Here is a 19,075-nt window from a genome sequence, read left to right as displayed (position 1 = left end):
GGTGGCCAGCGATGCTATTTTTGTGGTGGGGCCAAGCATCCACAGCAACAGTGTCCGGCAAGAACGGCAATCTGCAGCCAGTACGGTAAAAAAGGCCACTACGGCAAAGTCTGCAGGTCCAAACCTAAAAATGGCAGTGCAGCTTGTAACCCTCCAGAACGGAGACAATCTCCTTCGGCGTCGCAGTACCCACGAGGTCCGACCACGTGCGATCCCAGGACGGCGCCATCGTGGCTGACAGAGGAGGAGGAAGACCACCAGGAGTCGCTGCGCTTGGCGCCCTCGCCCACGTGCGATTCATGGGGGCGGCCATCATGGTCCACGACGACTAGGAGTGACCAGCAGGGGTCCTCAGCATCCACATCGGCAGCATGCAGTGACGCCCAGGGGCCAACGGTGGCGTCGATCTCCCTGGATCAGACCAGGCACTACAGACTGGAACATTCTATGATGGATATAAAGGTTAGTGGTAGAACTGTGAATTGTCTGTTTGACAGTGGAAGCACCGAAAGTTTCATACACCCTGAAACTGCTAAAAGGTGTGGACTCCGGGTTCTCCCTGCCAAACAGACAATTTCCATGGCATCACGGTCCCGGTCTGTACCGATCCAAGGACGATGTATGGTAACTCTTGAGGTACAGGGCACAATTTACGAGCAATACAGGCTCCTTGTGTTACCTCACCTTTGCGCGCCAATTCTCCTCGGACTAAACTTTATGGTCCACATGAAGAGTGTGATCCTACAGTACGGTGGGCCACTCCCTTCACTGGCAGTAGGGAATCAGCCGCAGCCTCCAAATTGCCCAAAGCGCCCCGCATGCAATCTATCCACCCTGAAAATCACTACACCATCCCTTTTTAAAAATCTGGTACCTGGCTGCAAGCCCATCGCTACTAAAAGTAGGCGTTACAGCGCTGAGGACCGGATCTTTATTAGATCTGAGGTTCAGCGGCTCCTCAAGGAAGGGATCATACAGGCCAGTGCTAGTCCATGGAGAGCGCAGGTCGTGGTAGTCAAAAGCGGGAACAAACCTCGGATGGTCATCGACTATAGTCAGACCATTAATCGTTATATGCAGCTGGATGCGTATCCTCTCCCGCGCATTTCTGATATGGTCAATCAGATTGCGCAGTACCGAGTGTTTTCTACCATAGACCTTAAGTCCGCCTACCATCAACTCCCCATCCGCCCAGAGGACCGACAATATACGGCTTTTGAGGCGGATGGTCGTCTATACCAATTCCTCAGGGTTCCATTTGGTGTCACCAATGGGGTCTCGGTCTTCCAGCGTGCTATGGACCGAATGGTGGACCAGAACGGGTTGCGGGCTACCTTCCCGTACCTGGATAATGTCACCATCTGCGGCCATGACCAGCAGGACCACAACACGAATCTCCAACACTTTCTGCGCACTGCATCTCGCCTGAATCTGACCTATAACAGGGAGAAGTGCGTATTCCGTACGCGTAGGTTAGCCATCCTCGGATACGTGGTGGAAAACGGGGTCATTGGCCCTGATCCAGACCGTATGCGCCCACTCACTGAACTTCCCTTGCCCGCTAGCACGAAAGCACTGAGGAGATGCCTCGGGTTCTTTTCGTATTATGCACAGTGGGTCCCCAACTACGCGGACAAAGCTCGTCCGCTCATTAAGTCCACGACCTTCCCACTTACGCCGGAGGCCCAATTGGCCTTCAAGGTTTTGAAGAGCGACATCTCGAAAGCCACGATGCACGCGGTGGATGAATCCATTCCTTTCCAGGTGGAGAGTGATGCATCTGACTTCGCCCTAGCCGCCACACTAAACCAGGCAGGCAGGCCCGTCGCGTTCTTTTCCCGCACCCTTCAAGGCCCAGAAATTCGGCACTCAGCAGTGGAGAAGGAGGCTCAGGCCATTGTGGAGGCAGTCAGACACTGGCGCCATTACCTGGCAGGGAAGCGGTTCACCCTGATCACGGATCAACGATCCGTGGCGTTTATGTTCAGTAACACGCAGAGGGGCAAGATCAAGAACGATAAGATCTTGCGGTGGAGAATTGAGCTCTCCACCTATAATTACGATATTATGTATCGTCCAGGGAAGCTCAATGAGCCCTCGGATGCCCTCTCGCGCGGAACATGCGCAATCATGCAGGAGGACCGCTTGAAGGCTCTCCACAATGATCTGTGTCATCCTGGAGTCACCAGACTCTACCACTTCGTCAAAGCCCGCAACCTGCCTTACTCGGTGGAGGATGTCAGGTCAGTGACTAGAAGCTGTCGGATTTGCGCAGAATGCAAACCACACTTTTATCGACCAGACCGGGCACAATTGGTCAAGGCCACTCGCCCTTTTGAGAGGCTGAGTGTGGATTTTAAGGGCCCCCTTCCCTCAACGGACCGGAATGTCTATTTCCTCAACATAATAGACGAGTATTCCCGGTTTCCGTTTGTTGTCCCCTGTGCGGACACGTCGACTGCCACCGTCATCAAGGTTTTCAGTGAACTTTTTACCCTGTTCGGGTACCCCTGCTACATTCATAGCGACAGGGGCTCGTCGTTCATGAGCAACGACTTGAGGCAATTCCTGCTCTCATTCGGGATTGCCTCTAGTAGAACCACGAGCTACAACCCTAGGGGTAACGGACAGGTGGAAAGGGAGAATGCTACAGTCTGGAAGGCTGTCCTACTGGCACTGAAATCCAGGGGCCTTCCAGTCTCCCGTTGGCAGGAGGTCCTTCCAAATGCGCTCCATTCTATCCGCTCCCTCCTGTGTACGGCAACCAATGCTACTCCCCACGAGAGGATGTTCTCATTCCCTCGGAAGTCGTCCTCGGGAACCTCATTGCCAGCCTGGTTGACGTACCCAGGACCCGTCCTTCTGCGGCGACATGTGAGGTCTCGCAAGTCCGACCCCTTGGTCGAACCGGTCCAACTCCTCCACGCCAACCCTCAGTATGCCTATGTGGCATATCCTGACGGGCGAGAGGACACTGTCTCCATTAGAGACCTGGCGCCCGCAGGGGACGTAGCAACTCCTGTCGCTCCTATTCCCCCAGTCACGAATCCACTACTCCTCATTACTTCCCCAGACGTGGCGCGGTCAGCACCGGGACCAGTGCATAACACTTTTACTCCCATGTACAGCTTGCCTGAGACTCGGAGATCGGCGCCACCATCATCACCACCACCACTACCACCAAACGTTCCAGGATCCCCTGCACCATCGCCTCACCAGGGCCGGCCGGCCCGGGAGTCCTTGAGGGGACAGCCAGACGTTGCTTTGGAAAGAGCGCCACCACAAGCACCTGCTCCGGTTTCGCAACCGGTGTTGAGGAGATCGCAGCGTCGGTGCGGTCCTCCAGACCGTCTAGACTTGTGAATCCTGTGATTTGTCTGTTTATATGACCTGTTTTTCATGCACCCCGCCACCTTTTGTTCTTAAAGGAGGGGTGAATGTGGTGAACCATCGTTGGTTCACCACTGGGCTAGGGTGTTGTTACTGTGGGGGTTGTACAATGTTGTTGGGTTAGGGTGTTTACCTGTTATAAGAGTTATCATGGCACATTCCAGTGGGGTCCCGCCTCCGGTGGCGAGGTATAAGACCCCCTGCTCCGGCAGGACCCCTTCAGTCTGAACTGGTGTATTCGTGTTAGTAGTTCCATTGTTACTCTATTAAAGCCTTCAATACCGAAGCCTTGGTTCCATGTGCTTATTGTCGCGCATCACTGATGACCATGAAACCATGTTGATTGTTGTAAAAACCCATCAGATTCACAAATGTCCTTAGGGAAGGTAATCCCTAAGGACATTACCTGATCTGGCTTACATGCCACTCCAGATCCATAGCAGTGTGGTTGGTTGACTCTTAAATACCCTCAGGGAGGGGCAATAAATGCTGGTCCAGCCAGCAATCCCCACACCCTATGAGCAAATCTTTAAAAAGAAATTCCAGCATTTCAAGATTTTAATTCTGTAATTGAATTCAAGAGTTGCTGGTGATTAAATAAGTCATACTCTGCTTTTATGACTTGGGAATACTGGTGTTCTAATGTAAAAACTCATGTGATTTATTTTCTTTCTTTTCCATGTCAATTTGAAGTAATAACTCTACTCCTGGTTTATATTAATTGGATAGCTGACCATATGTAAGCAGTGCCAAAGTCAGAGAATTATGAAGCAGTATCAGTGTGTTTTCCACTCCTTAATCACAATGCAGAAGTCTAGCCTCCTGGTAACTCTCTGATTCAGCTGTCAATTTTCTACAGGGCTTGTTTTCTTGCATGTGGATTGGCCTGTGGTTCAAATCTGAATGTTGCTATCTTCAGGTAAATAATTTCTGCACATCCAATTCACCATTTGATTTCTGTTCAAAGCTTGTACACAGAAAGAACATAAATTTCACTTGCGTGACACCTCTTGTGTATTCAGGATGTTTCAAAGCAAAGAGGCCAAAATATAATTTTGAAAAAAATAGTTTCTCTCCATAAAATTTCTAAGGGTTTTCAAAGTAAGAATACTAATATATCAGGATATAATTAAAGTAATTGAGCAATCTTGAGGCTGAGTCTCAAGTTGCTATTTTACATAATACTCTGCTTACAAAGATTGCTACTGATATTTGAAGTCTGACACCTTTAACTGAACTTCCGCAGATGACTATTAACTGGGTGCATGTGATTCACAGAATGATAAATCCTAAAATGCATCATACTGTAATGCCACATAATTAAGAAATAGCTTTTTAATAAAATGCATGAATTATTGAGCTGCCTGGCTGTTATGGTCTCTGTAGATGTGAAAACATAATGTTGATAGGTAGACTTGTTCTCCATAATATTTATCAGCTGGTTAGCAGAATCAGTCTCCTTGATGTACCTGATCCATTATTCATTGATCAGCCCAGCAAGCCCATGTTTACTCCTAAAACTATTTAAATTCTGGTGGTTGTAGTTTGGCAAATAAAATATTGTTAACCATTTCTTTAGGGTTATTGATGCCAATCAGTCAGTGCAGCAAGTAATAGTTAAACCATTCAACCATTCAGATGGAGATTCCAGTTTACATGATGCTGGCAGGAACAGCATCAGGTGCTTAAGGCTAGTAGCCCTTAAGTAAAGTAAGTTTTACTCAGTTGCAAATGTCATTGAAGGCGAGACATAATGGATTTGAGAGGAATAATTCCTCTTTCATTTCTCTTGTCATGGTACATGTTGCTGTCAGATTAGATGCACTTAATGATGCAATTGCTCAATTAGAAACAGGACATTGCACCATGACAATAGAAAGGAAAGAGAAATTCTCTCAAATCCATTATGTCCAGCCTTCAATGATATTTGCAGCAGAGTAAAACTATTAACCTGGAAGTGAAGCTTTGAATCTATTGTGCTGCTGTACTATCAACACCACTTTGTTACTTTACTCGGGTGCTACCAGCCTTAAGCACGTGATGTTATTCCTGCCAGCTTCATGTCTGACGGAAGAACAGCGCTCCGAAAGCTAATGGTATTTGCTACCAAATAAACCTGTTGGACTTTAACCTGGTGTTGTTAAAACTCTTACTGAGCTTCATGTGAGCCAGAACTACCATTTGAAATGGACTAATGTTCAGCCATTATCTGCTGTGTTGACTGATTGACATGCCACTCAAGAACCCTAAAGAACTGGTTAACAAAACGTTGTTTGTCAAACAGCCACAGCAGACAAAGATTAATGATGGAAATGCATTGCTTTTGTCTTGAGCTAGTTGATTCTTCTAAACTTATCTGGTTCCTTTATGATAAGGCAAACTATCATGTGGACGTACTATTAATTTTCAACAAATAACCACATCAGAGGTATTATTGATGTTGCAGTTAGTGACAATCTGTTTTTGGGCTTATAATTTTGTCCACAACTATGTTAATACATTCTAGCACCAGATGAAATCTGACAATGTATAATTCAAGAGACAGTTGGCTTTTAATATGAATACAGCCAATGGTGTCAATGCACAACAGCTTATACATATGTTCAGTTTAACATGAAAGAAGCTTGAATGCAACAAAATGTTCTCAATTCAATAAGGTTGCAATCACATTTTGAGTCTTTTTTTTACTGTAATTCAGTTTTCTTTAGATGTATCCTTGGTATACCTTCCCTGATGATTCTTCTGATCCCAAACATTGCACACTCTTGTAAGAACAGAAACTTAAATATGACAGAAGTAATGAATGATTTCCAATATGTCATATTTCAAGATTTGCAAAACTTGGTAAGGAACAAAACAAATTGTAAATTTAACTTTGTTAAAAATATTGGAAGTTTTGGAACAATTTTCACTGAATACCTGTGTTTTTTTCTTTAGTTAGAACTTTTGAAGTCCGAGAGTTATAACAACAACTGCAGAAAACCCCAGAAATCAAAACTTTTTTGCCTTGACGGGATGGTAAGCCAATTTCAAGACTTTGCATTGAGATTTAATTGCCATGAATAAATCAGTGGAGGAAAGATCAATCATTTCTCTTTCATGCACTTTTGTTCAGGTACAGAGATCATCCAAATAGTTAGAGTTTGATGTTGAAAGGTGGTTTAACTGGTAATGGGATTATACAAGATGAACCTTTTAAACCTAGAATTGACTGCTGTTGTGCAGATACTATCTTACATCAATCAGGTTGAATGCATGAATACATGGTGATGCCAAAGTATTTGAATGCTTGATATTTGATGATGTTAGAATATTAAGATACTGCAACCTCATATTACGTTCAGCTGAAATTATAAAAAGCTTGAAGCTCTTCCAGTGGCCCAGCAATAAGTATGAATCATGTCAGCCAGGAAGACCCCAAATTCTCTCCCCAGTCAGTTGAATTAGCTATCCGCACCCACTTCCCCCACAGTTATACTACAAACCAAAATGCTTCACTTTTGATTCTGCTGCGTGAAATACTCTGAAATACTGCGTGAACAGCCATGGGGACCAAATTTGCACCTCAATATGCCAACATCTTCATGCACAGGTTCGAACAAGACCTCTTCACCGCACAGGACCTTCAACCAATGCTATACACTAGATACATCGATGACATTTTCTTCCTTTGGACTCATGGTGAACAATCACTGAAACAACTATATGATGACATCAACAAGTTCCATCCCACCATCAGACTCACCATGGATTACTCTCCGGAATCGGATGCATTCTTGGACACACGCATCTCCATCAAGGACGGTCACCTCAGCACTTCACTGTACCGCAAGTCCCTGGATAACCTCACGATGCTCCACTTCTCCAGCTTCCACCCTAAACATGTTAAAGAAGCCATCCCTTATGGACAAGCCCTCCGTACACACAGGATCTGCTCAGATGAGGAGGACCGCAACAGACACCTCCAGACGCTGAAAGATGCCCTCATAAGAACAGGACATGGCGCTCGACTCATCAATCGACAGTTCCAACACGCCACAGCGAAAAACTGTACCGACCTCCTCAGAAGACAAACACGGGACACTGTGGACAGAGTACCCTGCATCGTCCAGTACTTCCCCGGAGCGGAGAAGCTACGACATCTCCTCCGGAGCCTTCAGCATGTCATTGATGAAGCCGAACATCTCGCCAAGGCCATCCCCACACCCCCACTTCTTGCCTTCAAGCAACCGCACAACCTCAAACAGACCATTGTCCGCAGCAAACTACCCAGCCTTCAGGAGAACAGTGACCACGACACCACACAACCCTGCCACAGCAACCTCTGCAAGACGTGCCGGATCATCGACACGGATGCCATCATCTCACGTGAGAACACCATCCACCAGGTACACAGTACATACTCTTGCAACTCGGCCTATGCTGCAGGAAAGGATGTCCCGAGGCATGGTACATTGGGGAGACCATGCAGACGCTACGACAACGGATGACTGAACACCGCTCGACAATCACCAGGCAAGAGTGTTCTCTTCCTGTTGGGGAACACTTCAGCGGTCACGGGCATTCGGCCTCTGATCTTCGGGTAAGCGTTCTCCAAGGCAGCCTTCACGACACACGACAATGAAGAGTCGCTGAGCAGAGACTGATAGCCAAGTTCCGCACACATGAGGACGGCCTCAACCGGGATCTTGGGTTCATGTCACACTGTCTGTAACCCCCATTACTTGCCTGGGCTTGCAAAATCTCACCAACTGTCCCGGCTGGAGACAATACACATCTCTTTAACCTGTACTTAACCCTCTCTCCACTCACATTGTCTGCATCTTTAAGACTTGATTATCTGTAAAGACTCGCATTCCAACCATTATTTTGTAAATTGAGTATGTGTCTTTATATGCCCTGTTTGTGAACAGAACTCCCACTTACTTGTTGAAGGAGCAGCGCTCCGAAAGCTAGTGGCTTTTGCTACCAAATAAACCTGTTGGACTTTAACCTGGTGTTGTGAGACTTCTTACTGTGAAATACTCTATGCAGCTGTTCAGTTGCAAACAGATGTTTTTAAAAAGAACATTTTGTAAGCATTGTCATGCATAGTACAGAGACGTATTATCAACTTTCTGTCTACTTTCAAGAAAACGATGCAAACAAGCTATTAAAATAGCTGCTGCATATTATGTGACCTTTGGCATTTGAGCTACAGACAGTACCAAGTCTCAAGCGCGTACATAATTAAATATGCACATTCACAGCCATCTGGGGACTTCACACATCCCTTTCAGGATGGGCCAGCACAAAAGACTGCAAAGTTTTGCAGATTACCAAGAGAAAATCAAACTCCATTCGTGGCAGATGGAAGTGAATGTCCCCTATCACCATTTCATGGTGGTTTTCCACATCTAAGCTAGACTGGGTGGACCACCGTGTTAACACACAACACAGGATGTGTAATCAAAATAAACACTACCCTTTATTCTGGAAAAGGATTTGAACCTATGGAAAGTCATTTCGTGAGGTGGTCCTGTTTTTGTCTGATTTTTTTAAAAAGGCAGTTCCATCAAACCAGCAAAACAAACTCCCCTCCCCCCATTCAGAAATAGGTTGCAAGCCATCAGGCAGCCTGAGTACATAAACCTGCTCCAGTTAAAGTAGTAAAGAATATACATCTGTCTGTGACAGCATGCAAAATACTCAATAAAATTATCCTCATAACATGGAACTTTAGTGCAAGTGCCAGGAAGTAATTGAAGTAGATGCTGAGATGATGTTTGAGACTAGGTTCATTTGATAAATGTTATAATGAGGAGATAAAGTTAGTATTCTCGAGGAATGAAACCAAAATGCTCTAAAAAAATAACCTTAATGTAAACTTCCCATGATACCATAACTGCATAGCTCTACAGTATTTAGTTCAGATAAACACCATTTGATCTGATTTATTGTTGTCACGTATCGGGATACAGTGAAAAGTATTGTTTCTTGCCTACTCTACAGACAAAACATACCATTCATAGAGTACATAGGGGAGCAGGAGAGGGTGCAGAATATTGTGTTACAATCATAGGTAGGGTGTAGAGAAAGATCAGCTTAATATAAGGTAGGTCCATTCAAAAGTCTGATGGGAGCAGGGAAAAAGCTGTTCTTGAGTCAGTTGGTACCTGACCTCAAACTTTTGTATCTTTTTCCTGATAGAAGAAGGTGAAAGAGAGTGTGTCTGGGGTACGTGGGGTCCCTGATTATGCTGGCTGCTTTTCCAAGGCAGCGGGAAGTGTCAACAGAGTCAATGGATGGGAGGTTGGTTTGCATGATGGACTGGGCTACGTTCACAACCTTTTGTAGTTTCTTGCTGTTTTGGTCAGAGCAGGAGCCATACCAAGCTGTGATACATCCAGAAAGGATGCTTTCTATGGTACATCTATAAAAATTGGTGAGAGTTGTAATGGATATGCCGAATTTCCTTAGCCTCTTGAGAAAGTAGAGGTGTTGGTGGGCACTCAGAATCATTACACATCTTAATATTATTCTGTTTCACATTTATTTGCAGAGTATGAAAGACTAACAAACTATGTGTTCTCAATTTTTGTTTTATTCTAGGAAATTCATTCAGTCCACCGCATGACATGCTCTGTTCTTTATATTGCTAAGCAAAATGACTTTGATTTTAATCAGGAGATAATAATCTTATCCAGACAAACTGAAAAAACACTGAGATGCAGTTGCAAAAATCAAAAGGTATGTCAGCAGCATTTAGTTACATCATGTTTTATTACGTTAATCTTAAGTTTTCTTAAGAGTGAGAATGTGCCGATCTATCCCCTGTAATAGCGATGCATTGCTTAATATGATTAAATACTTTGCACTGGATTATTTGTATCACTTTACAGCATTAGAACTTCTATCCATGTGATGGAAACAAACTTTTTGATAATAGATCATCTAAGTCTATCTGCCTTACTGTTACATCTACCACTTTTCTCTTTGAAAATTCATTCAATTATCTTTTGAGCTAATTTGTACTAACTACTTTACCAGTCTTCAACATGTCAGTTTAACTCAATAACTTGCTTCTTTCTGAGTCAGAAAGTCAAGGGCTCAAGCCCCAGTTGAGAACCGGAGCACATCGGAGATTATTTGTGCAACTTTGTGCTCCTAACAACCTAATGGCAAAAAAATTGTACCTCACCCACCCAGATTTCAGCTCCCGATGAATGAATGTAGCCTGAGTGTGAAATTAGAAATTACCTCTCTTTTCTCAGCTGACAGCCCAATACAGTATTCAAAAATGCATTGTCTAAAGTGACACCATTTGGATGTGATCGTAAACTGTTGATGCTACAGGTGGATATTATAAAACCCTTGTCACTATTCAGAAAATAGCAATGAGTCCTTCTCATAAACTTCCCTTTCTTAACTAATACCAAAAATAGAACAAGTATTTCTGATTCATCTCAGTGCAAACTCCCTCAAACAGGAAAGTAGTTGTCATATTTGCCTACCCGATGCTTGTAGTATTTAATGTTTTGAGGTGTGATGCTGTGCTTTTCAAAAACAAGTGCTCCTTTATTGCACAATTCTTGTTACCCTTCTTGATAAAAAAATGTTTGCTCTGATTTCCCACCTTGCTCTTAATTTTGACTCTTCTCCCTTGGATTTCAAATTTTTCACTACAATGAGTACTTTCCCAAATCAATTTGGTCAATTCACTTCATAATTTTGAAAACATGAACTGAATCATCTTGAAGTCTCCTTCTTTCCAAAGATGTCCTTACACTTTCCTTATTAACTTCAATTCCTGCTATTCAGAACCACCTATTTCTCGCTGCTGTTTTCTCTTCAGGGAAATTATATCTTTCTTTTGATTGGGTGACAGTAAATGCGCACTGTTCTCCAGATGGGATCTAATCAATGGCTTAAACTGTTACTATACAGCCTGTCATGATTTGTACCCCGCTAATGAAACTTATTTTCTTCTTTTATCGAAGCCATCTGCTGTACTGATTCGATTTAATCTGATCAGCACAACCATACCACTGTTTCAGCAATGATCAACTCTTCGTGTTCTCATACTAACATTGTATATTTATCATATTCCACCAGCAATTCAGAGTTGTATGTTCATATCCTTTCATTGTAAATTAAGAACTCATCTGGAAAAGTGATCCTGAAAGGTTTTGTAAAAACTCAACCGTTTCCTTAATGTGAATTAATCTGTTGCATCTATCTGGCCTGGCCTGCATCTCATTTTAGTATCGCCACACTATGCCTAGTTGCATTGTGCTGGAGTTGTCCCTTTGTCTGATCATCCCAAGAACAAATAGATTTTTTAAAGTATTGTCCCACCAAATTGCAGCCTTGTTTTGAATCAGCTGATATCACCAGTTGGGGTTTTGGTACGAGTAGAAAGGTAGGAATGAGCATTTGTTGTCACTTTCCACTGACCTTTATATCCCTCGCTAAGAGCTCCTAACTGGAGACACTAAAACCATGTTATTAACTGTTATTATAATAGCATTAATATTAATAGTCATTTGGTCGTACAGAACTTGAGTATTGCTGAAAAGGAACATGCTGGTGAAGATTTTTGTCTTGCACCCATCAGAACAGAATTCACAAGAAAACCAATTTTAAGCAAAACAACAATTGAAACTGCACACGAAGAGAGTGCTGATTGGTTGGCAAGTGGACTCTGATTGGTAAATACATTGCCATGGAGAATGCTCCAAGCATTTCATAGAATCCCTACAGTACAGAAGGAGGCCACTTGACCTATTGAGCCTGCACCAACAACAATCCCATCCTATCCCCATAACCCCACAAATTTACGCTGCTAGTCCCCCCGAAACTAGGTCAATTTAGGATGGCCAATCCACCTAACACGCACATCTTTGGACTGTGAGAGAAAAGCGGGGTTAGCACCCAGAGGAAACCCAGGCAGACACGGGGGAAAATGTGCAAACTCCACCCAGACATGACCCAATCCGGGAATCAAACCCAGGTTCCTGGTGCTGTGAGGCAGCAGTGCGAACCACTGTGTCACCGTGCCACCCTAAATTTAAATTCAAACCAGGCAAGTCAACTCTGGTCAAGGCATTGTCACGAGGAATGAACCAAAGGATGGCTGCCCCAAACTTTTATTTAGTTGAAAAAGATGCAATTTGTAGACATGCTCCTTCTGTCTGCAAAGGACAGAGTCCAGTGTGTGAATATATGTAGCTTCTAGCATGCACAAGTGAGTCACACTGCAAGCCCAACTGACTATCTTAAATTTGGCTGTCAGTGTACTTAGCACAAATCAGGATTGTTCAGCAACTGTTGTCCAATCGTGGAATCACACCTAATGTTGGACACTATAGGCCCGATTTTACCATCAAGTTGCACCTGTTTTTGGACGCGGAAACTTGCTAAAGTTGGGCGTGGAACGAGTATCACAATCCGTGCCTGCCTCAGCACCGGTTCCCCCTTTACCAAGGCCCAAAAATGGCCGCGATTGGAACCGCGCCCGAAACGGTCGCGGCAGCCATTTGAATGTATTTGCATGCATTTAAATTGATTTCATTGACCGCGTGCCCAACTTTACCAACACTTCCCCCTTTACCACTGCATTTGTCCACCCGGAATCGGCGTGAAACAGACATGCACCATAGAAGTCCGACTCCGGCACTCCATCAGTGAGGGTTAGTGAGGAGGGTAAGTGCCTAGTGTCCGACGGCTCTCTGCTGCTTACAGGGGATTTTTCATTGTGGCCATTTTGTTTCTCGGGTCAATGGAGGCTCTGAGAGTGTGTAGGGAGTGGGGGGCTGTTGCTCAGCAGGATGTCCGATTTGCAGGACGGACCCAGGTCTCAGCACTGACCTCGGGCCTTTTGGATGCTGCTGGATCCTAGTGCAATCAGCACTTTGCCAGCTGAAGGATGTGCACAAAGCCTTTGCAAATTGCCCTGCTGCAGCCTCTCAACTTTTCAAGGAGCTATGATTCTGGGGAACATGTGGCTGGGAGAATGGGGGGTCCGCTGCCATTCTGCCTGAGATCAGTGGGGAGGAAGGGGGTCCGCTGACACTCTGCCTGTGATCAGTGGGGGGGGGGGGAAAGGGGGGGTCTGCTGCCACTCTGCTTGAGATAAATGGGGGGAGGGGGATCTGCTTGAGATCAATGGAAGGGGGGACGGGGCCGCGATCAGTCTGGGTGATGAGGGTGTGGGGGGGATAAGGGAGTCAGTAATGTTGTGAGGGTGGGGCAATGTCTGTCGGGGCCAGAGCATTATCTGGCCCAGGAGTGATGTGGCAGGGAATGTTATTCTATCATTTCTTTTTGCGCATGTGTATTTGTAGGCTCCGATCGGAGCTGCAGGGTTTCGGGCGTGTTAAGCCCCGCCCACAGGCTTGTGCACCGCGATTCGGAATCGCAGATATTTTTGCAGGCGGAGTGTGTACGGGGGCACTGGAGAACGGGCCTAAAAGTCGGATCTGAAACACTCCCAGTTTCAAGTCCGCCCAGCACTTAGCATCAAAATGGTAAAATAGGGCCCTATGTTTTGCAAACATGAGCTGGTTGAGTATGGTCAGTACTCTGCCAGTTGCAACCAACTGAAGGGATGTGCTATTTGTTGTAATCCTTCAAAATTAGGACATGTGACCTCCATACCTGGCATCACACTGGCAATAAAATACAGATGACTCCATTATCCCACAGGATAGCTTTGATGTGGCCTATTTCAGCATCATGCTTGCACAGTGAACAAAAGGCTATTTACAAGGTTGTCAATGAGGTCGATCTTATAGTGCATAGAACTGTAGGGATCACAATGTGTATGTTGACCAGTGAAGGTAGGTTTGTGTTGGACAGTAGTAGAGAACCCCATTGGCAGATTTCTCTGCTAACACATAGAGGAAAAGGAGCTTATTTGACTTAGCTATATTTGAATCTGCAGTTGCAAGTAAGAATTTCCTTATACACTTAAATGGGCTCCATCCTGCACAAGTTTCACATTTGAAATGGTGTGGTCCTCTATCTCTGCCAATTAGAGCTCACTGCCAACCAATCAGCATTCTCGTCTCAGACAGTATTAATTGGTGTTCCCTTAATCATTGTTATTCTTGCAAATTCTGTCCTGTTGATTCCAAGATGAAAAGCTTTGACCATATGTCTCTTTTTTCAGCAATACTCAAGCATTAATATTGTTACTAAATCAATGCACATAACCTGTTATAAAACTTTTTGTGGTGTTTGTAGTTTCAAATTATGTTATTTCCTAATTGTTTCTGTAAATTTCTAGGCTTTTATATTGTCAAGTATAATTGTATTTATATTTCTAAAATATGCAGCATTCTTCATTGGCAGTATTTTCAATCAATCTAATCATGCATTTGAGATCTCTCTAAAAGTGCTTCTGTTGCCATATTGATGTTAATTATCTTGTGGCTTAAATTCAAGGTATCCTGCCAAACATCTGGTGGGTGTGTGTTGGAAATGCCATGAGCTAGGCTGAAACCCACAGATGTAGGTCCTGGCCTTCCTTGGAAATTTTCTTCTTGTTGAGCTTGGGACATCTGGCCTGGTCTGGTTCTCCTCTGGACCCGCAAAGAACAAACACCTTTGTAAGGGGGAGATGATAAATGTGGGCAAAGAGGACCAATAGGCACGGGTACAGAATCATTTCCAGGGATTATTTTCATCCCCAGAGCCAGCACTCTATTTTCAGCTATTTCTGTTAGACAGGTGCCCAAGGTTTAACTGCCACTAGTTAAATTAGGTGACTTACTCTGATCCTAATCTGGATCAGTTTTCCCAGGCTCTTCTATTTATCATATTTAAGAGGTTTGCACAATCTATTGCACATTAACCTCTGCAGTCTGGAAATCTATTGTTTGGAAACACTAGTTATCCAGAAGCATTTTGAGCAGATCCAAGCTACTCATTTTAGCATCATTTTAGCACAGTGCTTTGGGAGTGGAAATATGGCAGGTATAGAATTTGGATAAATAAAACAAATTTTATTCCTACTTTATAATATCTTACCACAGTTGGATGCTTCAGGTAATTGTTTATATCTACCATGTTTTTCTATTCATGCACTTGTGGTTAGGTACATTCTAATGTCACTCGATAATTCAGAAAATTCTGAAATCTAGATATCACTTGGTCCCAAACATTGTGGACTCACTGCAGTGAAAAACTAGAAGGGTTGTAGTCTACTCAAGTTTTGTTTAAAGTGTAATTGTCACTGACCTGTTGATGGAATTTTTCCAGTGAGAAATTTAATGGTTCTGACATTCATCTCTTAATGAATCCTTAAAGCACTCGTGTGAGCCCTTTTACCTTCTGTTTTAACAGACGCACTAACTTGTTTAAAATGAATGGATTAACACCTCTATTTAAAATATGGACACAAATGTCATTTAAATACATGAAAATATTTATGAATAGTAATCTTTGGGCTTCAATTAAGCAACAGATTTTGAATTGACCATATACTTAAATGCAATAAGACAATTATCATTTGTATTTTGTTCTAAAGTTACGCATGTTTAACCATGCATTAAAGTATGTTTCAGCCTTGTGGTGTGACTTGAACTAAAAGTAGTAATGATTAAACTACATGAATTTGTTATTGAGATTCTCAGGTTTAAACTCTGTTCACATTTTGACAGCAAAGCAGAAAAAATCGCAACAGGAAATCAAAGACGTCAACAATAGCCAGGAGCAAGACAAAATGCCCACAAAAGAAGATCCAAAGAATAACAGAAACAATTTCCAATTTAAGCTTATGCTGGAAAAAAATATTTAAGTTCACAGAAATCTGATTAACCTTTTATCATGATGCTTTCTGTTAATTATGAAGAGAATATCCTTCCAATTTATACATGCATGCTGATGGCTACATTCTGATTTATGGTTCATCAAGATTTGAACTGCACACATTCTTGCAATCTCTATTGATATGCGTTATTGAAATAATGCGTTATTGCAGGTCAGTGCAATAAATGCTAGTCCATGTTCTAGTTAGCCAGACGTATCAGTCTCGTGAATGAGACATTAAATTGAATCTTTGTCTGCCCCTTCAGGTGGGTGTGAAAAATTCCATGGTACTAGTCATAGGAAGTGGAGGAGTTCTCTCACTGTCTCATTGATGTTAATGGGACTTTTCTGTACACAAATTAACTGCACATTACTGTATAATTATGACTATGCTTGAAAACACTTCATTGATTGTTGTTGGAATTCTGGGTGTTGGAGTGAATTAACACTTTAACCTGTTATTCTCAACTTTCAAAATGATTTGAAGTGATAATTCTAGTGGATGATAGTCATATTTTATTCAGTACAAGTGAAACTCTTCACCTACTAATGTCCAAACAGTAGCATCAAAGTGCAGCAGCATTATCATTACAACTCTGGGTAGCACTCTCAAAAGTCTCCAAAGAAACCTGGCAAAATTCAATCATGGGTGACCAATGAGAGAAAATTCTCCATATGTGGTGGAGACAGAAGCCAGAATTTTACCACCACTCGCGGCTTGCAGAACGGAATTCTCCGTTGACTTCAGGCAGGATTTTATGAGCTTCGCCCGAGCGAGGCCATAATATACCAGCCAGAATCTCTGAGGAGCTCCTACTCCAATCTCAGATTCTGTATCTCCCAGGCTGGTTGCCCCAGCTCCTCCAATCACAGGTTCCCTCTCCTCCAGATACAGAACCTATGATTGGAGGAGCAGCAAGGGCCAGAGAGAGGAAAACTCTGATTGGAGGAGCTGGAGCAGTTATTTGGGCTGGTCCCGCTGTCACCATCACCAATTATTTTGGAGGAGGCTGTTTTTAATCAACTAAGAGGTCCTTGTCTTTTTTTTAGCCAAGTCTGTTTTGCGTATTGCCTGTAAAACTCACTTTCACTTGTGCTATGTTCTGTTATTGGCTTTTGTTAAGGGACAGTCAAGTTGTTGATAACTTCTTTACTGCAGGTCTAGCTTCCAAATAGATCTGTGGAGGTGAGGGAGACCATTTGGTCTATTTTTTGTTTCATGGGATGTAGGCATTGCTGGCAAGGGCACTTGTTATCCTTTTGCAACTGCCCTTCCATAATTGCTCTTGAACTGAGTAGTTTAATAGCCTGTTTCAGAGGGCAGTTAAGAGCTGACCACAATTTTGAGTCTGGAATTGCACGTAGGCCAGACGAGGCAAGGATGGCAGATTTTCTTCCCTAAAGGACATTAGTGAAGCACATAGGTTTTTACAACTATCGATGGTAGTTGTCAGAGTCACCATTACGAAGAGTAGTATTTTATTCCAAGTTAATTAATTGACCACCAGCTGCTGATGTGGGATATGAATCCATGTCCCCAGAGCATTAGCCTGACTCTCTAGATTACCAGTCCAGTGACATTACTGCTGCATCATCATCTCTGCCCTTAGAAATAAAACCTGCTGCTCCATCCTCCCCGTTCTGCTGATCCAACCTTTGTTTTTATATATAGGGATATATATATCTCTATATATTAGGAGGTGGGTTGAAAGAACAGGGTACAGTGCAGGAATTTGATCAACCAAGTATTGTGAACTTGCTAATCACATTTGCCAAGATACATTTGTCCAGGTTTACATTCTTACTATTATTTGCATCCACGGTCCCAACTACTCCATGGAAGGTACGGTTAGGGTGATGGCTTTTTGTATATAGAAGTTTGTGTGTGTCAGTTATTTTGGAAAAAAAAGGTTGCTAACTTATGTCTTGTTTTCTTGTACCAATTTAAATATGTAGTATCTAGGATATTTCACTTCCTGTGTATTGTTGCTTTAAGTTTAATTGAGGGATAATGATTATTCAGGATATTGATGAATTGCTCTAATTTTGCATCTGCGTGCATCCAAATACCCCATATTTCACCAAATATCTGTAATAACACATAGGGAGCCTGGGATGCCTTTTGAAAATACACTCTTTCTACTCTGCCATGATTATGTTTGTACTGGCTGGCTGGGCAAATTTCATACTCGTAGCTATGTTTTTGATTTGAAGAGAAAAATTATTGAATTCAAAGTTATTTTTATTAAACCCAAGTGCAGTTACTGGATTATAGCATCTTCTGGTCTGGAAGGCTGGGGAAATGTATTAAAGATATTTTGGACAGCTAGCATACCTCTGTTTGTTTCTATATCTGTGCAGGATTTTTTATTGTTGCGTAAGATTTCCAACGTCCATTGGAAGAAGAATGACTTGGGTAGTGGGGGGATGAGGGTGAGCAATGTTAGTGAATCGACTTCCTCTATAAAGTGGCACATGTCTTTAATGTAACTAAGTGCTAAGGTGGTCCAATTAATTTGAGTGTGTATCGAAGTCAGTGTCCTGACATGTTTGTCAGCACTGACTTTAAATAGAAATTTTGAAAAGATGAAACTTGAACTTAGAATCATAGAATCCTACAGTGCAGAATGTTGAAATCTCGACTTCCGAGTTTGACTTTAACACAAACAGACGTTAACACAAGATACTTAACCGACAGATTGTCTTTATTTACTTGCTAGCAAGGGGAGAGTCTTGACACAATGGGTCAGAGACACCACTCCACTGGACAAAGAAAATCATCCTGGTTTATACAATTCTGCAGCTCACAGTCAGTTGGACACAATCCAATCAAAAGTGTCACAAATGACATACTTTACATATTGATCCAATAGAAAAAATACTGAACCACCCT

General features: G+C 43.1%; 1 protein-coding gene across 2 annotated transcripts in view; it reads left to right on the top strand.

Moving 5' to 3' along the window:
• LOC144495824 (uncharacterized) overlaps nt 1–18,647 on the top strand; it is a 28,258-nt gene extending 9,611 nt beyond the window's left edge. For both annotated transcript variants that reach the window (XM_078216357.1, XM_078216355.1), the window contains exons 2-5: nt 6,089–6,234; nt 6,328–6,408; nt 9,982–10,119; nt 16,035–18,647. In XM_078216357.1, coding sequence (XP_078072483.1) covers nt 6,089–6,234; nt 6,328–6,408; nt 9,982–10,119; nt 16,035–16,187 — 518 coding nt within the window. In that variant the 3' untranslated portion in view covers nt 16,188–18,647. The remainder of the gene's footprint in view (nt 1–6,088; nt 6,235–6,327; nt 6,409–9,981; nt 10,120–16,034) is intronic.
• The last annotated feature ends 428 nt before the right edge of the window (nt 18,648–19,075 follow it).

The sequence above is a fragment of the Mustelus asterias genome, chromosome 7, assembly GCF_964213995.1.
Source record: "Mustelus asterias chromosome 7, sMusAst1.hap1.1, whole genome shotgun sequence".
NCBI classification, from domain to species: Eukaryota; Metazoa; Chordata; class Chondrichthyes; order Carcharhiniformes; family Triakidae; genus Mustelus; species Mustelus asterias.
This window is presented reverse-complemented; position numbering and strand designations above follow the sequence as displayed.